The sequence below is a fragment of the Monodelphis domestica genome, chromosome 4 (genome assembly GCF_027887165.1).
Source record: "Monodelphis domestica isolate mMonDom1 chromosome 4, mMonDom1.pri, whole genome shotgun sequence".
Taxonomy (NCBI): Eukaryota; Metazoa; Chordata; class Mammalia; order Didelphimorphia; family Didelphidae; genus Monodelphis; species Monodelphis domestica.
Window position 1 is genome coordinate 181,256,176 of NC_077230.1, and position 24,512 is coordinate 181,280,687.

A 24,512-nucleotide genomic window follows, 5' to 3' on the forward strand; every position below is an offset into this window, starting at 1 on the left:
GAATACACTTCAGGAATATGGGGGAGGGGGGTTATAGCCCATGCAATGCCCAGAAACAGAAACAACCCTTCCAGTTAGAATACAGAGACAAGGCCATTTGGTATGAGTAAAAGATCTCAGGCTGTCATTTATACCTCTTGACTGAGGGACTGAATGATTATACTTCATCATAAATTACCTTTAGATCAAGTGTAAGCAGTCAGTTGCCTTTTTACTCTTTACTCTCCAATGAAAGGCAATACCCATTGTTGGAGAATTTACTTTTTTTTTCTCTGTGCCATGGATACCTTTGGCAATTTGGTAAAGACTAGGAATCACTTCTCAGAATAATGTTTGTTGCCATTATGTACTGTCAAAGAAAACACTACATTTCAGTTACAGGTTAGTGAAAATAAAGATAATTTCCCCCCATCCATAAAATCTATCCAATAATCCATTGAGAGTCTACAGACCCCACTTTAGGATTCTTGATTTAAGTTTTTAATAAGTAAGTGAGATGTTTTGAGGGAAAATGAAGAGAACTCTGGAACAATTTGCTCATGGAGTTTCCTATGCCTGGAATGTCTTCTACTTTCCCTCTTCCTTCCATTGCTAGATTACTGTCCATCCTGTAAAATCCAATTCAAATGCTATTTACTGTAGGAAACTGTTCCTGCCCCCCCTTCCCCAATCATTGATGAACTCCCCACCAAGCTGAATTTACTTAGCTTGCATCTCTTTTATGCTCTTGATATGTTTTGTGTATATTTCTTGTCTCTCTACTAGAATAAAAATTCCTAAAGAGAAACTGTCTTATCTAAAGTCTGTATCTCCTCCTGTAGATCTAGCAGTCAGTCACGGCATAAATCAACATTTGTCAAGCTCTTACTATGTGCCAGGTTCTGAGCTAAGTACAGTTTTTGTCAATGATAAAGAAGAATCTACAAGAGTTTCAAGGGAGGAGAAAGTCCACTCTATTGTCTTCTCCACTCTATTTTCTTCTCCTGCTTTGTTGAGGACAATGAACAAGCAATCAGCTATATCATCATGTACACTGGAGATAGGATTTGACTCCTGTAGTACATCAAATTTATGATGTGCTGAAAAGTCTTATGCCAAACCATTACTGTACATTGATGTACAAATTGTACTTGATGGCAAACCACTCTCACATAATTTCATTTGAGCTATACAACAATCCTCTGAGGTAAGGCTTGTTGCCTCTGTTTTATGGATAAGGAGATAACTGATAAAAGATCAAGAGGAATTTAGGAACATCCAGAGAACCTTAGTCTAAATTCCCTCTCTGATATTTATGACCTGTGTGACATTGGGCAAGTCACTTAACCTCATTGATACTTGATTTTCTCTTGGATGAAGTGAGGCACTTGGAATAATTGACATTTGATGTCTCATCCAGCTCTAGATTTATGATGTTTTGAGTTAAATGACTTGCTTTGAATCACAGACATAGGAAGTGGGAATGCCGGAACTGGAGCCCCAGTCACCTGGCCCTATACCGTACCTCACTGTCCCTCTTTTCATCAGGGGATGCCTCTTTGTTTTGTAAGAATCTTTGGATCTTATAATACTTTTCAGAAGTAATAAAAAAATCATTAAAACCAAGGAAATATTGTGAGCACCTAAAAACCTATATTATAGGAATACAAAGGTTAGACATTATCAAAACTATTATTATGATCAACAACTTATACCTGGTGAAGTTAAAGGTTAAGCCAAGACAACTAAAAGTTATAGACTTCACCTTTTTTGGTTTGACCTTACCTCAAAGGTCAGACCAAACCACTAGTGAATGAGTCTGTCTAGCATTATGTTCATAAATTCCCTTTTACTACTTCAGATAAAATTGAAGTTACTGAGTAACTGAAAGATTGCTTATGATTCAGAGTTCAGTTTTAGATCTAGTGTACAATGTTTAAATAAGTAAACATTAACTTCATAAATGATCCAGGTCTGGAAAAATGGAGTGAATGCTTGGGGCACTAGACTTAAGAGGCAGAAGACATTGGATCAAGGCCCAGCTCCATCATTTACCTGCTACTTGTGTGACCTTGAGCAAGTAACCTCACATCTCTGGGCTTAAGCTTCCTGACCTGTAAAAGTAAAACGCTTTAATGAACTCGTCTCTAAAATCACCTCCAGCTCCCTTATATTGTGAAATAAACAGCAACATAGATATAGGCTAGAGTTCTAGGCTTAGAATCAGGAAGACAAGTTCATATCCTATTTCAGGCACAGGCTGTTTGACTGTACTCAGCCTTTCTCAGCCTCAGTTTCCTCATTTGTAAATTGAGGATAATGAAAGCACCTTCCTCCCAGGGTAGTCATAAAGATCAAATAAGTTGATGCCTGTAAAGCACTTTGCAGTTAGTCAGGGGAAGGCTAAAGCTTGAACCCAGGTCTTCTGACCCTACTCAACCCCTCACTGTTTCTCTCCATTAATCATACTCTGTCTTTTCTCAAAAGATGCCTTTTTGTTTTACAAAATGGAACTGAATAATGAGACAGTTCTTGTGGCTAAACCATTTGCACCTCCTGAAAGCTATGCATGGCATATGAAGTAGCTTTTGTAGCCTAAACAGTTGCTCAGGGTATGCTGAGTTACAAAGGACATTGTGGGGAAGGGACACTACAGGAAAGGGAACTGAGAAACTTCATGGACCCACTACCAGAATTCTTAGATGTCAGCAGAAAGCTACTCGGGAAAACCTAGACAATATGAATCCTGATCAGTGGTTGCTGTGTGCCATGACTTTGTCCCAAGGTGAACAACCATACTTGGATGTTGGGCAAATCACTTGACCTTTGTGAGGGTCAACTTCCTAATCTGAATCAAAGGGTTAGACTAGATAACTTCAAAGGCTCCTTCCAACTCCAGGTCTATGATCCTATGATGACTCTTTTTACAAGGAATCCCTAAATGACCAATAAACAACATGCTATTTTTTGTATATTAAAATTATGCCACGGGGCAACAAAATGGCTCAATAGAAACAACACCAGGACCTCAGTTAAAATCTGGCCTCAGACACTTCCTAGCTGTGTGACCCAAGGCAAGTCACTTAACTCCATTTGCCTAGCCCTTGATGGTCTATCTTAGAGTTGTTACTAGGATAGAAAGTTTTAAGGGTTTAAAAAATTATGCTACAACTTTACTTTTAATAGGTCAGGAACACTGAGCAATAAAATATTGGGGATGATTTGAACTGATCTATCTATATTTGCCTAGATGACCTGGAGAAGAGAATTTTTCAATAAACTTTGAGAGTATTTCTAGGGGTAGGCTACTGACTATAATCTCTATGATGTATTGGTGTTCTAAGGTAGCTTACTGGTTGGAAGTAAAAATGGAGGAATGGAGATGTGGTGCAGGGCACAGCCATGAAAAAGGCATACCTTATTTATCGGCTAGGGACATGTCAGTGCCAATGGACTAAACAAAGAATGGCAGAAGCTGGGTAAAGTCTAAGCTAGGACTTTCATCTCTGAAGAAGTGGCTATTGCAAATAAGGCAATCATAAGAGAGCAAAAGCCCAGAAAGGTAGCTATCAAGTCCTTCCTAGCTAATGATGAGAGCCCATAAAGTATCAAGTTAGAACACATGGTAGAACTCAGAAAACAAAATAAATTTTAAAAGCTTAAAAAAGAGCAATCCATTTATTACACTGGAGATATATTTTATTAGCACTCTTATTGTCCTTATAGCCCCTGTACAATCTGTGAGTTTGCTATTTTTCCTGTAAACAAACACCCTTGATTAAAGCTCAGGACAGCTTAACAAAAGGGAAGGATAGATGCAGAAGCTAGAACCATCTGGAGGAGGTATATAGAGATGAGTGTACAAGAGAAGGCATCTGGATTGGTTCATGCATTTACCCTGAAGGCATTAGAGCACCATCAATGAAGCCCTTTTTAGAGATCAGTTCACCCTGGTCCAAATTTGGACAAAGTACATGATGGGTCCCAGTTTCTCAGACATGATAGAAATCCCCTTTAATGTATCCTTACAGACGAGTGATCTGTGGCATTCATTTACACAGGCAGGATTGAAGCTCAGAATCTTTGGCCCCTGTCAAGAATGAAGATAACATCCATTTGGAGATAGCTGCAGACCTCCTTAGCTCTGTGCTTTAAACCATTCACGTGTTCCTCATCATTGGAGGGTAAAGGAAAGATTGGAACTACATTTGATTTTTTTAGAAAAAATATTTGTTTATCATTTAAGCCTTTATTAGGCTTATATCCAAAGAAATTCCCAGCCATTTTATATATATATATGTATATATATATATATATATATACATATATATATATAAATTTAGTACATATTGATGTATATTTGTATATATTGATGTATATATTAAATATACACAGATATACATTTAGCATGTATTAATACTACCACCAAGGTTTCTATAGGTTTGCTCTCTGGATTAGTTTAGTCATGTCCAACTCTTCCTGACTTCATGGGCCATAGCCTGCCCAAACTGCCCATGAGGTTTTCTTGGCAAAGAGACTAGAGTAGTTTGCCATTTCCTTCTACAGTAGATTAAGGTAAACAGAAATTAAGTGATTTGCCCAGAGTCACATAACTGCTGGAATTGAACTCAGGTCTTCCTGACTCCAGGTCCTGTGTTCTATTCACTGAACCATCTTTCTGACTACTGACTTAAAAAAGCTTTATAGCTTTGAACTTTTAAGAGCATTAAATGGGGGGGGGCAGCTGGGTAGCTCAGTGGATTGAGAGCCAGTCACTTAACTCCCGTTGCCTAGCCCTCATCACTCTTCTGCCTTGGAACCAATACACACTATTGAATCTAAGTAGGAAGGTAAGAGTTTAAAGGGAGAGAGAGAGAGAGAGAGAGAGAGAGAACAATACATGCCACCAAAAATGGATAACAATACATGAAAATTGTTACTTCCTAACTGTCCTATAATTATCAATAAAGCAATAATGTCACTATGCTGATGATTTATGAAAGAGAAAGCAGAGAGAAGGGCTAAGCCACAATATGAAACCTCCTTCTAGATCTACTCTTATCTTACTAATAGACTGAGCCAGATGATTTCATTATAACTTTAATTCTTCAACCATAGTCATGATGGTTGAGAGTCAGAAGACCTAGACAGTTCTGGCCTCATTCATAGCATGTAATTTCAAGGGTACCAAAAGGCCCATCTGCCAAAAATTATCTCTCTCTCCCCAGGTGGCTGAAATTTGCACCATAAAAATCATTCCTTAAGGGACTGTGTGCAGGAAGTACTCCTTGAGTGCAAATATGCAATCTGACTAATATTGACTAGTAGCACACAGTTTAGAGTTGATTATCAGTTTCCTCTTCCAATTTTAAGGCCCCCTCCTTGAAATCTGAGCTCCACAAGAACTTGACTGTGTCTGTACTCAGTATTTAATCAGGTATTAACTGTATATTAAATGTTCAGCAAATCCTTGTTAATCAAAACTGAAAAAGCAGAGTGGAATTCCACTCTTCTTTCACAAGATCTATGAAACATATGGATGGGTATTCTTCTATCTAGAGAGATTCTAACTCAAAATCACAAATACTCCAAAATTATTAGAGAGTTTTCATGAATTGTTGGGATTTTTTTTGGGGGGGGGGGTTCAGAAAATTACATGGAAGCCAGTTGCCTGGAAATGAGCCTCTCCTGACTTTAGTTAATTGGTTCTAAGATAAGAAGCCATACTCAAAACCTTTCCAGGTTGGTTGGACCTTCTGGAACTTGTGTCGCTATTAGCATAGCAATAAGAGCAGAATTACCTCCACACCAGAATGATATATTAGAAAAAATGCGCGGGTTCTTTCTTCCTACCTATCATATATTATCTGAGGGAGAGAAGGAAAGCTATACATATATATTTTTAATGTTCAAATTTGATTTGAAAATTTTAAAATCTCAGTACTTTGAATCACTTCACTTGTGATATGCTTAATAACTGGGATTGAATCAGAAAATCCTGAAATCTCCCCTCCAACCTAAAGCAAATTCCTAGCCAGGGAGTTTTCTGAATTTAAGTTGGTGCTTAAAATGTATTAGATGTATATTTTTAATAGGACATTTATGTTCTAAATAGGACTTACAAATAGAAATAGCACTAGAGACAAAGATTGAAAAAAAGTAGCAAGACTAGATGAAGTAGATACAGATTGACCCAAAAATCTCAGTGAAGTTTTCTATTACTAAAAGCTTGAGACTGTCCTGAGACTTTTGGATTAAATAGATGATTCATGCAAATCATGAGGGGCTAATATACAAAGTATCTGAAGGAAAGGAAGATGCCCAAGTGGTGAGAAAAAAATGGACCCAATAGAAAAAAAGTCAGCAATGAAGAGAATATCAGCAGCTACTTTCCTATTGATATGAAATCTTTATGCAAGAAAACATGGCGACAGTCTCCTCAACACCTACCAATATAGACTACCTCAAAAGGCCAAAAAAACCCCAAAATTCATATGAATGAAGGGACTCTACAGTAGGACCCAGAATTTAAGGTACATGGGATTTGGGCATTTCTTCACTATAAGGGGGTAAAAAAGCTCCCACCAAAACACAAGCTGATCTACCCTCCCCCACCCCACCTATGGAGGCAGGGTCAGAGCCAGCGCTCCCTAGGATCAGTGAATGAGAGAGGGACACCTCTAGAGCAAGTGAGGGGCACCTCTAGATCCTTGGAAGCTGACTAAGAATACTAAAGACCTACCCCTGAGAGCAGCTAGACCTGAAACCCCAGCAGGCTGAAAAGCACAGATCATAGGCGCTCATGGGGAGATAGCACAGAGAAGGGCAGCAAACAGTAGAAGCTGCAGAGATTTAAGAGCTGGCATCAGGCAAAATCCTTGCTCCTTAGTTCCATACACAGAGAGCCTGCCCATCTCACTCAGATTTCTGACTGGAAAGGGAAGGAAAAGCCACTATAGTGATGGCAAACAGTGCCCAGGAACAACAACTTCCCAACACCAAGAAAAACAAGAAGAAGGGGTTGACCCTGGATAATTTTTACAGAGGAAAAACCCAGGGAACAGAGGAAATAGAAGAGGACATACAAAGAAATGCACCAAACACTTCAAAAATATAAAAATTTTCCACAAGCTCTTGAAGAATTTAAGTTGGAGCTTATCAAAAGAATGGAAGCCTTCTGGCAAGAAAAGTAGAAAATAGCTCAAAAAGAAAATATCAGCTTAAAGGACAAGAACTCCCAATTGGAGAAACAGCTGGAAGCCACAAAAAGCAGGCTAGACCAAACCAAAAAGGAAAACCAGTCTTTAAATACCAGAATTAAGCAATTGGAAACCAATGATCTTGAAAAACAGCAATAATTAAAAAAGCAAAGTCAAAAGACTGACAAAATAGAAGAAAATATAAAATATCTCACTAAGAAGATGATGGATCAGGAAAACCAATCATGAAGAGACAATTTGAGAACCATTGGTCTACCTGAAAACCCAGAAATAAACAGAACCTTGACATCATACTACAAGAAATTATCCAAAAAAAAACTGCCCTGATGTTCTTGAACAAGTGGGCAAAATAAATATTGAAAGAGTTCATAGAACAGTCTCTACACTAAATCCTCAAAAGACAACTTCCAAGAATGTAATTGAAGATTCAAAAGCTTTCAAGCCAAGGAGAAAATTTTACAAGAAGCCAAAAAGAGAAAATTCAGATATCAAGGAGCACCAATCAGGATTACAAAAGATCTAGCAACTTCCACACTAAAGGACCATGAGGCTTGGAATATGATATTCCAAAAGGCAAGATAATTGGGTCTTCAACCAAGGATCACCTACCCATCAAAACTGGCTATATACTTCCAGGGTAAAGTATGGGCATTCAACAAAATAGAAGATTCCCAAGTATTTGTAAAGAAAAGACCAGAACTAAGTGGAAAGTTTGATATTCAAACACAAAGATCAAGCGAAACATGAAAAGGTAAATAAGAAAGAGGGGAAAAGGGGAAAATTTTTTTTATTCAAATTTTCTTCTTTAAGGGCTTCAATGAGATCAAATTATTTATATTAATATATGGGAAAAGTATTATTTGTAACTCTCAAAAATTATATTCACTATTGTAGTAATTAGAAGAATCATTCACAGGAAGATATTAGGGTAATGAGTGATATAAAATGATATGCAAGATAAAAAGAAAAAGAAAAAGGGAGGGGGGAATCAAAGATGGCACCAAGAGATACTTGAAGAAATAAAATAAAGAGGATAATCTTTGTCACACAAAGATGCACATGGGGAGGGGGGGGGAGGAATACTCTTCTAAGAAGGAGAGGAAGAAAGTGCTAATAGGTAATACTTAAACCTTACTCTCAGTAAAATCAGTCCTGAGAGGGAAGAGCATCTAGATGCATTGGGGTATTGAATTTTATCTTACCCTATAGGGAAAGTGAGAAGGGAAAACTAAGGTGGGTAGCAGGGTGGGGAGTACAAAAAGGGAGGGAAAGAGAGGGGGGAGAGAACTTAATGGACTGTAAAAATTAAGGAGGGAACAAAAAGGGAGAGGGCAGAAAGGGAAGCATATTAAGGGTGGGGATTAGGGGGATTGATTAAAAGCAAACCACTGGTTTAAAAGGATATAGCAAAAGAAGAAAGGACAGAACTTGGAGAGGATATAAAAATGCTGGGGAAATACACAAGTGGCAATCATAACTTTGAATGTGAATGGGATGAACTCACCCATAAAATGAAAACAAATAGGAGAGTGGATTAGAAACCAAAATTCTACCATATGTTGTCTACAAGAAACACACATGAGTCTGGTAGACACTCACAAGGTTAGAATTAAATGTTGGAGCAAAACCTATTGGGTCTCAATTGATAGAAAGAAGGCAGGAGTTGTAATCATGATATCTGACAAAGCCAAAGTAAAAATAGATCTGATTAAAAGGGATAGGGAAGGTAACTATATCCTGATAAAAGGCAGTATAGACAATGAGGAAATAACAGTAATCAACATGTATGCACCAAATGGTATAGCATCCAGAATTCTAAAGGAGAAACTAGTGGAGTTGAAGGAGGAAATAGACAGTAAAACTATACTAGTGGGAGACCTGAACTTATCACTATGAAATTTAGATAAATCAAATTAAAAAAATAAATAAGAAAGAGGTAAGAGAGGTGAATGAAATCTTAGAAAAATTAGAGTTAATAGATATATGAAGAAAAATAGAGACAAAAATGAATACACCTTCTTTTCAGTAGCAAATGGTACATTCACAAAGATTGACCATGTACTAGGGCATAAAAACATGGCAAACAAATGCAGAAAAGCAGAAATAATAAATGCAACCTTTTCAGATCATAATGCAATGAAAATAATCATCCTTAAGTAAGGGTACATGGAGAGCCAAATCAAAAATTAATTGGAAATTAAATAATAAAATGACAATGATGAGACATCCTTTAAAAATCTATGGGTTGCAGCTAAATCAGTACTCAGGGGGAAATTTATATCCTTGAGTTCATATATTAACAAATTAAGGAGGGCAGAGGTCAATGAATTGGACATGCAAATCAAAAAACTTGAAAGCGAACAAATTAAAAATCCTCAGATGAAAACTAAATTAGAGATCCTAAAAATTAAGGGAGAAATTAATAAAAGTGAAAGTGAAAGAACTAGTGAGCTAATAAGTAAGGCTAGAAGCTGGTATTTTGAAAAAACAAACAAAATAGACAAAATACTAGTCAATCTAATTTTAAAAAAGGAAAGAAGAAAACCAAATTAACAGTAGCATAGATAAAAAGGGAGACCTCACCTCCAATGAAGGGGAAATTAAGGCAATCATTAAAAACTATTTTGCCCAGTTATATGGCAACAAATATGGTGATCAAGGTGATATGGATGAGTATTTACAAAAATATAAATTGCTTAGATTAACAGAAGAAGAAACAGAATTCTTAAATAATCCCATATCAGAAAAAGAAATTGAACAAGTCATCAAAGAATTCCCTAAGAAAAAATCCCCAGGGCCTGATGGATTTACAAGTGAATTCTATCAAACATTCAAAGAATAACTAAACCCAATTCTGTATAACTATTAGACATAATAAGCAAAGAGGGAGTTCTACCAAATTCCTTTTATGACACAAATATGGTACTGATTCCAAAGCCAGGCAGGTCAAAAACAGAGAAATAAAACTATAGACAAATCTCCTTAATGAACATGGATGCAAAAATCTTAAATCGAATACTAGCAAAAAGACTCCAGCAAGTATCACGAGGGTTATTCACTATGATCAGGTGGGATTTATACCAGATATGCAAGGATGGTTCAATATTAGGAAGAACCATCCACATAATTGACAATATCAACAAGCAAACCAACAAAAATCACATGATTATCTCAATAGATGCAGAAAAAGCCTTTGACAAAATACAACAGTCATTCCTATTGAAAACACTAGGAAGTATAGGAATAGAAGGTCCTTTCCTAAAAATAATAAACAGTATTTATATAAAACCATTAGCAAACATCATCTGCAATGGGGATAAACTAGATGCATTCCCAATAAGATCAGGAGTGAAACAAGGATGCCCATTATCACTTCTATTATTTAACATTGTATTAGACTCACTAGCACTAGCAATTAAACAAGAAAAGAAATTGAAGGTATTAAAATTGGCAACGAGAAGACCAAGCTATCACTCTTTGCAGATGATATGATGGTCTACTTAAAGAATCCTAGAGAATCAAATAAAAAGCTAGTGGAAATAACCAACATTTTAGCAAAGTTGCAGGATACAAAATAAACCTGCATAAATCATCAGCATTTCTATATATTTCCAACACATCTCAGCAGCAAGAATTAGAAAGAGTAATTTGATTTAAAATCACCCTAGACAATATAAAATACTTGGGAATCTATCTGCTGAGACAAACACAGGAACTATAAGAACCCAACTACAAAATACTCTACACACAATTAAAACTGGATCTAAATAATTGGAAAAACATTAACTGCTCATGGGTAAGACAAGGTAACATAATAAAAATGACCATCCTAGCAAACTTATTTACTTATTAATGTCATACCCATTGAACTACCAAAATATTTTTTTACTGAATTAGAAAAAAACATAGCAAAGTTCATTTGGAAGAACAAAAGATCAAGGATATCCAGGGAAATCATGAAAAAAAAACTGTGAAGGAAGGTAGCCTTGCAGTCCCAGATCTCAAGCTATACTATAAAGCAGTGGTCATCAAAACAATATGGTACTAGCTAAGAGACAGAAAGGAGGATCAGTGGAATAGACTTGGGGTAAGTGACCTCAGCGAGACAATCTATGATAAGCCCAAAGATCTGTGGTACAGGCATGGAGAGAGAGAGAACTTGTAAGCCCCACAAGGGTCTTTCAGCCAGGTTCAACCTCCAGAGAGAGTGACTCCAAGTCCCCTCCCCCTGGTCAGCTCAACTGCCAACTCCTGGGAACATTCCATTTTGAACCTTCTTCTTGATTGACAGGCAGGTTAGGTCCCCAGCTTGTTTCTTGCATCTTGGCTTACAAGTCCTCTCTCTCTCCATGCCTCTACCACAGATCCCAGCTTTGGGGATCAAAATGTACTATTTGATAAAAAAAACTGCTTGGAAAAGTGGAAGACAGTATAGGAGAGATTAGGTTTGGATCAACATCTCTCATCTAACATCAAGAAAAACTCAGAATGGGTGAATGAATTGAACATAAAGAAAGAAACTATAAGTAAATTAGGTGAACACAGAATAGTATACATGTCAGACCTTTGGGAGGGGAAAGGCTTTAAAACCAAGCAAGATATAGAAAGAATCACAAAATGTAAAATAAATAATTTTGACTACATCAAACTAAAAAGCTTTTGTACAAACAAAACCAATGTAACTAAAATCAGAAGGGAAACAACAAATTGGGAAAAAATCTTCATAGAAACCTCTGACAAAGGTTTAATTACTCATATTTATAATGAGCTAAATCAATTGTACAAAAAATCAAGCCATTCTCCAATTGATAAATGGGCAAGGGAAATGGATAGGCAGTTCTCAGATAAAGAAATCAAAACTATTAACAAGCACATGAAGAAGTGTTCTAAATCTCTTATAATCAGAGAGATGCAAATAAAAACAACTCTGAGGTATCACCTCACACCTAGCAGATTGGCTAACATAACAGCAAAGGAAAGTAATGAATGCTGGAGGGGATGTGGCAAAGTAGGGACATTAATTCATTGCTGGTGGAGTTGTGAACTGATCCAACCATTCTGGAGGGCAATTTGGAACTATGCCCAAAGGGCGTCAAAAGAATATCTACCCTTTGACCCAGCCATAGCACTGCTGGGTCTGTACCCCAAAGAGATAATGGACAAAAAGACTTGTACAAAAATATTCATAGCTGCGCTCTTTGTGGTGGCCCAAAACTGGAAAACGAGGGGATGCCCATCAATTGGGGAATGGCTGAACAAACTGTGGTATATGTTGGTGATGGAATACTATTGTGCTAAAAGGAATAATAAAGTGGAGGAGTTCCATGGAGACTGGAACAACCTCCAGGAAGTGATGCAGAGCGAGAGGAGCAGAGCCAGGAGAACATTGTACACAGAGACTAATACACTGTGGTATAATCGAACGTAATGGACTTCTCCATTAGTGGCGGTGTAATGTCCCTGAACAACTTGCAGGGATCCAGGAGAAAAAAACACCATTCATAAGCAAAGGATAAACTATGGGAGTGGAAACACCGAGGAAAAGCAACTGCCTGAATACAGAGGTTGAGGGGACATGACAGAGGAGAGACTCTAAATGAACACTCTAATGCAAATACTATCAACAAAGCAATGGGTTCAAATCAAGAAAACATCTAATGCCCAGTGGACTTACGCGTCGGCTATGGGGGGTGGGGGGGAGGAAAAGAAAATGATCTATGTCTTTAACGAATAATGCTTGGAAATGATCAAATAAAATATATTTTAAAAAAATAAGCACATGAAAAAGTGTTCTAAATCTCTTATAATCAGAGAGATGCAAATCAAAACACCTCTGAAGTATTACCTTATACCTAACAGATTGGCTAACATGACAGCAAGGGAAAGTAATGAATGCTGGAGGGGATATGGCAAAGTTGGGACATTAATGCATTGCTGGTGGAGTTGTGAATTGATCCAACCATTCTGGTTGGCAAGTCGGTACTATGCTCAAAGGGCACTAAAACACTGCCTGCCTTTTGATCCAGCCATAGCAGTGCTAGGTTTGCACCCCAAAGAGATAATAAGGAAAAAGACTTGTACAAGAATATTCATAGCTGCGCTCTTTGTGGTGGCCAAAAATTGGAAAATGAGGGGATGCTCTTCAATTGGGGAATGGCTGAACAAATTATGGTATATGTTGGTGATGGAATACTATTGTGCTCAAAGAAATAATGAACTGGAGGAATTCCATGTGAACTGGAATGACCTCCAGGAAGTGATTCAGAGTGACAGGAGCAGAACCAGAAGAACATTGTCCACAGAGACTGATACACTGTGGTATAATTGTATGTAATGGACTTCTCCATTAGTGGCAATGCAGTGATCCTGAACAACTTGGAGGGATCTATGAGAAAGAACACTATCCATATTCAGAGGAAAAACTGTGGGAGTAGAAACACAGAAGAAAAACAACTGCTTGATTATATGGGTCATGGGGATATGATTGGGGATAGAGACTCTAAATGAACATCCTAGTGCAAACATCAACAACATGGAAATAGATTTTGATCAAGGACACATACAATACCCAGTAGAATTGCATTTTGGTTATGGGAAGGGGAGGGGAGGGAAGGGAGGGATAGAATATGATTCTTATAACCAAGGAATAATGTTCTAAATTGACTAAATAAAATTAAAAAAAAATTTTAAGTAGCAAACTACTAAAAAAACCCACCACTACAAAAATCTTTATGCAAGTCAGAGAGAAGTGTTAGGGTAGAATAGGCAAGAATTTCTGAATTAAGAGTCAGACTTATAAGACAAGAAAGACTTGAGCTGTTCCCACCTCTGACTTTAGCTGTTTGACTATGGGCAAATCACTTAATCTCTCTGAGGCTCAGTTTTCTCAGCTGTAAAATGAGAGAGTTGGGCTAGAAAGCCTTAAAGGATCCCATTCAGTTCTAAATCCTAGGGTCCTATGACCTCCATAAGAGATTGGTAATTCTTTAAGTGATATAGCCCTTGCACTACACATTCTGGTAAAGAGGTTTTTGGATGAAATAAATTTTTAATACTAATTGAGCTATTATCGAGTACCACTAGGGACTAATAATATTTTTCTGCTTTTATATAATACTTTAAGGTTTACAAAATACTTTACGCATATCTCATTTAACCTTCACAACCACCCTGGGAGGTAGAAGCTCTTAGTATTAGATTTAATAACTGAAAAAACTAAGGCAGCCAGAGAATAAATGACAGTGTTACCCAGCTAAGTGTATGAGATAGATTTGAACTCTGGTCTTCTTGAGGGTTACCCAGTGCAGTATTGAGCTAACTACATACATCTAAATGTCTTACCCTATAAAGTAACAAAATATAGAAAAAGGGGAAGCAGTGTGCTCTAGTGTAATGAGGAGGGCTTCGATCAGGATACAGATACATTCTCACCTTTGCCCATGACACTCAAGAGCTGTGATTATGGGCAAACCATAAGAGCATAGATTTAGAGCCCAAAGGAATCTTTGAGGTCACCTAGTTTAAGCCCCTCATTTTACAGTTGAGGCCCAGAGTGATTTGTCCATGACCACCAAAGCAGAATTCAAACCCAAGGACTCTGCCTCTAAATCCAGAGCTCTTTGCACATTGGCCAACCACTTCATCACTCAGCTTCAGTTTCTTCAGTAAAATGCTGATAAAAATATTTATGTCAGTTATAGGGTTGTTGTGAGGATCAAATGAGATAATGATCTATGTAAAAGTGTTTTATATACCTAAAAGCTACATGAGATGTACATATAGATACAGAAAAAGATATAGATGTACACAAATCTAGCTCAGATATGAAAGGCTGAAATAAGAAAGTTTAATTGATTAAGATACTTTCTAGCTCTAATAATTTGAGATTTTATAGTGTCCTAATGTTAAGAAAGCTACTTTTTTTTCATTTTAAAAGAAAATATTCACCAAATCAATCTTTTCTTGGAATTCAAAGGTTTATCAAGACCTGTGACAATACATCTGAGTAACAAAGGTGTCTGAAGTACTTTTGACCCAAATCTAAATAAATATGTTAATGGGGAATCTAATATATTTGTGATTGGGGCTCCTCAACAACTCCTTAAACAGATGGGAGGACAAGAGGGAGGGAGGAAGGAAGGACAGAAAAAAAAGGAAGGAAGGAAGGAAGGAAGGAAGGAAGGAAGGAAGGAGGAAGAAATAAGGAAGCATGAAGAAGGGAAGGAAGGAAGAAAGGAAGCAAGAAGAAAAGAAAGAAAGAAAGAAAGAAAGAAAGAAAGAAAGAAAGAAAGAAAGAAAGAAAGAAAGAAAGAAAGAAAGAAAGAAAGAAAGAAAGAAAGAAAGAAAGAAAGAAAGAAAGAAAGAAAGAAAGAAGGAAGAAAGAAAGAAAGAAAGAAAACTTAAAGGTAAGAGAGGGGATATCAGATTACAATTCCCCAGCTCACTTCCTCTCTTCTTGGGCTCCCCCCCCCCCCAATCTTTCAAATTGAACAGGACAAAGTTTGATATCTTCCATGTTGAGAGTTTGGAACAAAAGCAGCTTTCTGCTTGAGCTGGACTTCAAAAGACTGCTGAGTGACTGCTCTAAGTAATACTTTGTTGTAGATCTCAGAGGAAATTCACAGATGTCCTTCTGTAACTGTGAGCAGTTCCAAGGACCTTTAACCAAGCAGAGAGGTATTACTGTATTAAGTAGAGCGAAGTCTTGCATTGGGAAGCAATGCTTGTGAGACCCACGAAGACTAACAGAGGGGCCAGATGCAATCAAGTTCAGAACCCATTTTTCTTTAATGAAGCTGTCTTATGGACCAATAAATGTACATTTTGGTTAGGTGCCGGAGTTGTTTCTAGACTTAGATTTTTCTTTTTAAGTGGAGGGGTGTTATCCGGTTTGACAGAAGCCAGTGATGCTTATGGAATTATTCCAAATGAAAGCAGGGAAACTCGGGAAGTGGGGGGTTGAAATGGGCACCAGGTAACGACCCGGGCGCTACATATGGAAGAACCAATTTAGAAACCAGATTGGGGCAGAGGGGCTCAGGGCCGCCCCGTGCGAGTGCTCCCCTCTCTGTTTACATTTCGCCTCTTCTTCCCGCAGGTTGCCTTTGTTCCTTTTCTCTGTCCGCCTGCCTGGAAGAAACTGCAGAAAAACTGACTGTGTAAACTTCCCTGGTCTGGAAATCTGCCCTTGGCTGCCACTGCGATAGAGAGCTTCTGCTGGGCTGTGGCCGCTTTGCTCGGGTGCGCACCAGGCTGTGTCTCCTCGGGTGCTGGAGCGGCTCCGAATCCGAGCCAGCCGGCAGGGCTTCTAAATTGCCCTCCCTCGGTTCAAGTTTTTTCGGCATTCAGGTAATGCCTACTCCGGGGCAGAAGACCCACGTGGCATTCTTGTTACAACTTGAGAGAGAGAGAGAGAGAGAGAGAGAGAGAGAGAGAGAGAGAGAGAGAGAGAGAGAGAGAGAGAGATGAGAGAGAGAGAGAGAGAGAGAGAGAGAGAGAGAGAGAGAGAGAGAGAGAGAGAGAGAGAGAGAGAGAGAGAGAGAGAGAGAGAGAGAGAGAGAGAGAGAGAGAGAGAGAGAGAGAGAGAGAGAGAGAGAGAGAGAGAGAGAGAGAGAGAGAATGAAGTACAGTTCTCTTCCCCCTTGTTAAATGTGTGACCCAGAAGCTAAGTGGTAGAGCTGACCTCCCACCCTTCCCAGTTCCCCACTCCCACTCCCTGTTTTTCTGCCTAGGCTCCATGCACTTGTTTATGAGCTCGGCCCGAAGCCCTACTGGGTTTGCTCCCTTCGTGCTTCTGCAAGCTTGCGGTGTGTTTGGTCTTTTCACGTCTCTTTATATTATGGCGGAGCAGCCACATACTTTTCCTGAGAGCGGTGCTTTGTGTAAAAGAATTGGCATTTGGCCTTGATACCTGTATCTCTTGATGATTGCAACAAATTTCTAAAATAAATATTGTACTTTGATCTCCTGCGCATTGCATTTTTAATGGAACACCACTTCGTTAAGAATAAATTTCAGAAGGCCCGGAGGGCTCACCGTGCTAATTATCGGGGAAGAAAATGTTCTCCAACTTCTCTACAGGTCAGGGAGGTTTGGAAACCAGGGCAGTTGTCCCAGTTGGGTGACAAGAGTAGCTAACTGGGCAGGTGCACCTCTATGCAACCTGATGCCCAAGTTCTCTTTGACCCCAGTATCTTCTTTTTGCCTCTGCCCGGAAGAGTGGGGAGAATACTCTAGCAAAAACACATGGATTTCTATTCTGGAATGGGGGCCTATGTAAAAAGTTCTCTCTGGTGGTAACAAGCTTTGTGGGGGTAGAAAGAGCAGACTGTCATTTATATCTTTTTTCCTTTCTTAAAAACAGAAAATGACAAATTCCTTTAAATATGTTAGGGTGTGGTCTATCTAAATGGACTCGCCCATAGCTTCCAAACTTTCTGGATCCCTGGGCATTTTGCATCCTGGCGACCAGGATCTGTGTACCTAGAAGGGGCTGTGTTGAGAAATAGACGCGAGGTGGGTGGAAGAAAGCGAAACTAGAATCAGACTCAGAAAAGAAACTTGAAAAGGGGGATGGGGGAGCAACTTTTTGAAGTTTCGAAACTTGTGCAGAACGAGAGAGTGTTGATTTGTAGAGTGTCAGATTTACACCTCTGGGTGTCCCGAAGGGGAAGGTTTTCGTTGATCAGCGGGAGGCAAGACTTGGGCAGTGAATCCTTGCATCAAACCAGCCCCCTTCCGCCCCTCCTCCTCAGACCTCCAGCTGAGCCGGACTTCTGCTCCGCCTCCAGACTAAGGCGTTGTGTGCAGAGAAAGGGGGTGGGGCGTGATCTTCAACCCCCGCCCCAAGGTTTCCCTTCTGAGTCCCAGTGGAGTGAGGCACTTTGGGGCGGCAGAAGAACTGGGGAGGGGGAGAGGAGGCTCTGAAGAGTGGCGCGGGACTTGCTCCCTAGATTCCTCCCACGCTGCTTATGGGCAGGATGAGCCCTCATCTTCTATAAATTATTCACATTTCACAACTCTGAGCTAAGGAAGGAAGCTCACCGTTTCGAAGCTGTCGGTGGAGCTGGTGGGAAGCCAGATCGGAGGAAGGGGGAATGTAATGTTTTACCTTAAATTGGATGGGGTACGGAGAGAGGAGGAGTCGGAAGGATCAGCATAAACCCCAGATTCTGAATATTCCAATAATTCTCCTCCTCCCCTCCTCCCCGATGTTTTTCCAGGACAGATCCCTGAGCTACTCCCAACCTTTCCCCAACCAGTGATAGGAAGCACCTAAGATGTATAATTTATGTATAATAAATCCATCACATCACCTAAAACGGGTCCGTTGGATACACCTTTTACACCAGGGGTCTGGTTAAACAGTTAGAAAAGGGCGGAGTAAGGAGAGTGACTGTCAGGGTATGAGCCACATGCCCAAGATGGGGCAGAACATCTGGGGGCCCTAGCAGGGCGGCCAGCTCTCCCCAGGCCTTGGTCCAGAGCCGTGGGAGAGGACTCCACTCTCCTAATCCCTTCAAAAGGCTCCGAGCTAATACAGGCCCTAGTCATCCTGGGAAGTCTTTGAGAGGACAGAGATTGTTACTGTGGGGAGGTCAGAAAAAGAAATCTGTGGGCCAAGGCAGGGGGAGCACAATCCGACCTCCGCTACTGACTGCTGGGTCTCCTTACCTGCAGAGTAACAGTTACAGAAATGTAAACTCCAGGCAGCGGTGGGAAGCTCCTAGTTCCCCTGTGGAGTCTTTCCACCCCCTCTTCTTTCTTTTCTTTCTCTTCTTCCTTGATAATTCCTGGGGCAGTACTGAGCCAGTTCCCTTTACCAGGACAAGCAACTGATTATACTGATTTTCCACTTGGCTCCTCAGAAAAAACCTAAATAATATATTGTGGTCTATACCACCCAGAGGAGGAAGAACGACTACTGGGCTTGGGTCAGATTTCTCATGGAAGAAGAAAGTTCAGAGAGCAGGAGGCTGGAGCATAGGTCTTGAGGAGGGGGATGTAGGGCCTCCGCGGGGAGTCTGAGCCATGCTCTTAACCTGTCAACGCGTTAACTCCCTAACTCTTTAGTTATTAAGCAAGGATGGAAAAGGTGAAGGAGTGAGTTCTTCCGTCTTCTAGGAGAGAGGCAATGGGAAGGATATAGTAGGAGGACACTGGAAGTCTTCACAGCAGTCCCCTTTGCAAATGTTATTTTCTCTTCCAAGTGTGGTCTGGGATCTAAGTGGTGTGGAAGTGAGCTCAAATACCTTGTTTTATTCTCTTTCCCTTATAGGAGTCTACTTTGTGTTCTGAGAGATTTGCATGTACTTTTGGTTATGTTTTTGTTTGGATCTTTACAGTTTTATTACTTTTTCTCAAGCAAAGATTTTAAACTGGAACCAGAACTTTCAAGAGTTTCTTTCAGTCAACTTTGGTCTTGATTCATTCCACATCTAGATTCAGATTGTGTGGAGAGAAAAAAAAAAAACCCAAACACTTCCATCCATTTACGATAACAATCAACTTTCAGAATAAATCATCACTATTTTTTACCTTAAAGGCCAACAAAATTTCTATGAGAAGAGAACACATGCCTGGCACAGACCTTCTTTACTTTCGGGTTTTTGAATTGTGTAATTTTGAGTGTTCTTTGATTTAGAGCTAGTATTGCTAGGGAGAAGAGATTTCAGTATTTTGTCAGCTGCCTAAAGGGAAAAGCTCAGATAATTACTAAAGAAAACTTAATTCGGAATCTCAATACAGGTACTCATTCAAACCACCAGCAGCCACCAAAAGGTAGAGGAGCAACACATTGTTTACAGTTTCTGTCATCAACTTTAAGAAAAAAGGAAGTCTGGGGAGTTTTATTATTATTTTGCGGGCTTGGAAGGGACTCTGGTGGACCATTTCTCAGGTGAAATTTCTTAAGTTGGCGTGCTATGTGCGTGCTTATGTGACTCTCAACTACCAAACTAAAACTCTTGGAATCCGGAGGCAGATTTCTCTGGAGATAACAAAGACACATTGTCACTTTAGGCTCAGCCTCTGCTACAAATCCTTAATTGCAAGTAAAGAGGGGGAAAAAAGGCGAAGGGGGATCTAGTGTCTCTAGCAGCCCCAGTGAGGGTCTCCAGGCGGTGAGGCCCCCTTTGATCAGGAAAATCCAATTATTTGTGTATATACATTTCCCACATAGTGATTACTTCATTAATTGTCCCGCCTTTATCTCCTCCCTACCCATCCCCCCTAATAATCAGTTCTTTTATCCAGACCAACAAACACACCATAGGAGCTTTGTGGATTCAAAGGATTTGCTTTCGCTTCTGAAAGAGCCGCTATTCTTTGATGATTGGGTAGCGGCAAACTTCAAAGCCATAAATCTTCCCTCTGACTGGCTGGCGGCCCAGCAAAGTCCTTATCAAATTCTTGGAGGTGATCCTAGAGCACTCAGACAGTCCACGGAGAGCGCGCAGCGCGGGGCGGCCAGGCAAGGCAAGGCTAAGCAAGGCGTGGGGCGGGGAAGGGGGGCAGGACAGCCGGAAAGCGGGAGCGCACTCCAAGGGGAGCAGAGGCGAGCAGAGAAGAGCCAAACACACAGGCGAACGAGCCGGCCAGGCAAAGAAGCTGGGCTGCTTTTCGTCTTCGCCTTGGAGCCTCCATGCCACGGCATTGCCCTGCTGCCCTCCCGTCGCTCCAGGAGTGGTAGCCATGGCCGCTGTTGCGGTCCTCCGGAACGACTCCCTACAGGCTTTCCTCCAGGTCAGTGCCCTGGGGGCCTTGGAGAGGGGGGAGTGTTGAAGGATAAGGGGCAGGCTTGGAAGGAAGATAAGCGAAGTGTTTGTTCTTATATCTTCCTATCACCTCTGAGCACTCGGAAGTTTCTAGGCTGCATCTACTTGGAGGTCAGCTCCCGAGGCGATAAATAGATGCTTAAGTCAAAGGAAAGTCAGGCCTTAAACTTTCACTACCTCTCTGTCCTCTGCCAACATCCCCTCCAGTCCAAGCTTTAAGCTTTATTGGCCGCCAGGTGACTAGAATTTGATACCTGGAGTTATTGAGAGTTGGCTGGCCAGAGGGTATAGGCGAGTGTTTCAGGGTGGGGTAAAGGAAAAAGGAGGGTGCTGTGGAGAGCTCCTTACAAAGGGAAAGGTCTGAGTCTTACCCGGTAGGAGCTCCCTGCTGAGAGAAGAGGGGGGGGGGGAGGGAGAGACGGAGAACCTTCGGGGAAATAAGGAGGTAAAGAAGGAAAAGGAGGGAAAGTAAGATCCAAGGAGAGAAAGGGGAGAAAAAAAAAAGAGAAGAGGCGGGAAGCAGTGCAGGTCACCACTGCAGTAGATGTTTATAGATACTTTTCAGATTGCATTATCTGAAATAAGCTTGTATTTACAAGAAGGCAGCCATTGGTTTTCATCTCACTCACTTTTTGCCAACTTTTTTTTTTGCCCTCCTCTAAATCTCCTAAAGGATTAAGACTGTTTCCACCAAGTTTTTTGTTGTTGTTTTTCAAATGGGGAACGACAGGCATTTTGTTTCTTGGCTCAAGCACCAAAAACTTCCCCAGCACTCCCTACAAGAAGTGTGTGTCGGCGCTAGTTCCGTGACTGGGGCGGTGGCGGGTTGCTGTGAATGAGGGGGGGTGGGGTGTGTGTGAAGGGTGGCAGTATAATAACTGGATGTAGGTGTAGTGAACCGGGCTGGGGATTCGGAGGATGGAGCGGTAATCATTTGTTTCTTCTCCTCCCCAACACGCCCCCTCCCCACGACCACCATCTCTTCTTATGCAGGACCGCACCCCAAGTGCTTCTCCCGAGTTGGTCAAACACTCGCCGCTGGCGCTCCTGGCGGCCACCTGTAGCCGAATCGGACAGCCGGGCGCGGCCGCCCCTCCGGACTTCCTACAGGTCTCCTACGATCCGACTCTGGGCTCACCCTCCAGGATTTTCCACCCATGGACTACCGACATGCCAGCCCACTCACCAGGAGGCCTACCACCTCCCCACCCCAGCCTGGGGTTGACGCCCCAGAAAAACCACCTGCAGCCCTCTTTCGGGGCTGCTCACGAACTTCCGCTCACCCCACCGGCAGATCCCTCCTACCCTTATGAATTTTCGCCGGTCAAAATGCTGCCCTCCTCGATGGCAGCCCTGCCGGCCAGCTGTCCCCCAGCCTACGTGCCCTACGCCGCCCAGGCCGCCCTGCCACCTGGCTACTCCAACCTGCTGCCCCCGCCGCCGCCTCCGCCTCCACCACCGCCTCCTCCACCTCCACCGCCTCCCCCGCCACCCTGCCGCCAGCTCTCCCCTAACCCTGGCCCAGAGGACATTCCATGGTGGAGCATCCCGCAGGCCGGGGCAGGGGCAGGAGGCCCAGGCGTGCCTGGGGGAGGCGTCCCAGGAGGCTGCAGCGGAGGCCACCCGGGTCACCACGCCCCGCGCTTCCCAGCGGCAGCCACTGCTGCGGCCGCGGCGGCCGCCGCCTTACAGCGCAGCCTGGTGCTGGGCCATTCGGACTTCGCCCAGTACCAGAGCCAGATCGCCGCCCTACTACAGACCAAGTCCCCCCTGGCGGCCACGGCCAGGAGGTGCCGCCGCTGCCGCTGCCCCAATTGCCAGGCAGCGGGTGGAGCCCCCGAGGCGGAGCCCGGCAAAAAGAAACAGCACGTCTGCCACGTCCCGGGCTGCGGCAAAGTGTACGGCAAGACGTCGCACCTGAAGGCGCACCTGCGCTGGCACACGGGCGAGCGGCCCTTCGTCTGCAACTGGCTCTTCTGCGGCAAGAGCTTTACGCGCTCGGACGAGCTGCAGCGGCACCTGCGGACTCACACAGGAGAGAAGCGCTTCGCCTGCCCGGAGTGCGGCAAGCGATTTATGAGGAGCGACCACCTGGCCAAGCACGTGAAGACGCACCAGAACAAGAAGCTCAAGGCCGGAGAGGCCGGGGTCAAGCGAGAGGACACTCGGGATCTCTGAACGTTCCCCTCACCATCATCCCCGACTTATGTCACTGAGCACCTCCCCGCCATTGTCCCGGGACCTGAGGCCCCAGGAGCGGTTTGCGTAGAGGGGAAGCTTTGCATTTGTTCAGTACTGGGGCCGTCGGACAAACCGAGAATTTGCCCGCTTCTTGCCCCTTTTCCGGCAAATTTGGAGCCTTCCTGGGAAGCTTCATCAGATTTAATTGTTTGCCTGGCAGTTCTCAGACCTGAAGTCCGAGAGGTCAAGAGTAGTTGGTTAAAGGGAATGATGGAGCATGGTGGGAGGGGAGGAGGTGGAGCAATTGGATTCCGAAGCCCTAGATTGGAGATTGCCGTGGAGAGGTCCTCAGACCTCTGGGGAGTGCAGGAACCAGGGCTTTAAGCTCCAAACCTTTCCTGGTCTTCTATGTAGAAAAAGCAGCTCAAGTCCTAAACACTTTGGAAGCTTCTAAATGCTAAGGCTTTTTCTGGGACAGGAATGAGCTTTTGTGTATAGGTTATTTAATAGCTTTGTTAAATAATAATTATTATTATAATAAAGTGTTTTCTTGTCTTTGGCTCCATGCAGGGGCTCCAGCATGAAATGTTTCTGCGACTGCAGTGTGAAAATAAATACATTAACAAGGGGTCACCTAGGGAAGATCCCACTGAGTCAGTCTCATGTGATCATTTCTACCTTCGAATGTCTTTACAAAAAGTTTGGGTTTCAACAAGTTTTGGGGTTCCCCCCATTAATCAGTGTCTTGTACTTAGCTTGGATTGGAAAATAGACTTGAGTCTGAAAGGATATTTAGTCTTAGGGGGACTGGGGGTTGGGGTGGGGTCTATGAGAGTGCATGAAATAATTTTTAGCAAACTTAGGGGAGGGGCTGAACATCTTAATTGCACTTTTATTTCCTGGCTTCTCTGAAAATAGAGGCTTACTATATTAACTAAAATATTTAGGATCCAGAACAAAGAAATTTTCTCTTTTGATTTTTACTGGTTTATTGCCTTTCAGAAACTGATAAAATATCATGCAGACATTTGATGTTTCTATAGAAAGTAGTTTAGACATTTTGGAGAAAGACATTTTTGTGCAGGCCAGCTTCAGGTATTCAAGATTAGGACAGAGCAGAGCTGCACAGAAGGTTTTGGACCTGGTTTATTTTCCAAGGTTGGAGTGAATTGCAAAACTGCTTTACCATGATATTTCAATCTTATATTTAAGCATATCCTTTTTGGTAAGAAAATTTAAAATTGTTTCAACCAGAACAATAGCTATATATGAAGATCAGCTAATGACATCCAGGCCCTTTTTATATCTTTGGGTTGTACTTCCAGAATTTCCCCATTAGAAAGTGTAACATATGATC

At 41.7% G+C, this 24,512-nt stretch overlaps 2 protein-coding genes across 2 annotated transcripts in view; both read left to right on the plus strand.

Annotated features, from left to right (window-relative positions):
* MYO3B (myosin IIIB) overlaps window positions 1-17,161 on the plus strand; it is a 700,839-nt gene extending 683,678 nt beyond the window's left edge. Inside the window, exon 35 of the mRNA XM_056793985.1 lies at window positions 16,297-17,161. The gene's annotated coding sequence lies outside the window, so the exon portion shown is untranslated. The remainder of the gene's footprint in view (window positions 1-16,296) is intronic.
* Window positions 17,162-20,442: 3,281 nt separating this feature from the next.
* Window positions 20,443-23,808, plus strand: SP5 (Sp5 transcription factor). The gene is made up of 2 exons (XM_056793986.1): window positions 20,443-20,942; window positions 21,968-23,808. Exons 1-2 carry the CDS (start codon window positions 20,892-20,894, stop codon window positions 23,150-23,152), a joined length of 1,236 nt encoding a protein of 411 aa, XP_056649964.1. The 5' UTR covers window positions 20,443-20,891; the 3' UTR covers window positions 23,153-23,808.
* Window positions 23,809-24,512: the final 704 nt, after the last annotated feature.

What these genes read in the sequence shown, in the direction of transcription:
- SP5 (XM_056793986.1), top strand. Translation starts at nt 20,892, where the DNA reads ATGGCCGCTGTTGCGGTCCTCCGGAACGACTCCCTACAGGCTTTCCTC. An exon ending in CCCTACAGGCTTTCCTCCAG is followed by an intron (nt 20,943 to 21,967) that starts GTCAGTGCCCTG and finishes CTTCTTATGCAG; the next exon opens with GACCGCACCCCAAGTGCTTC.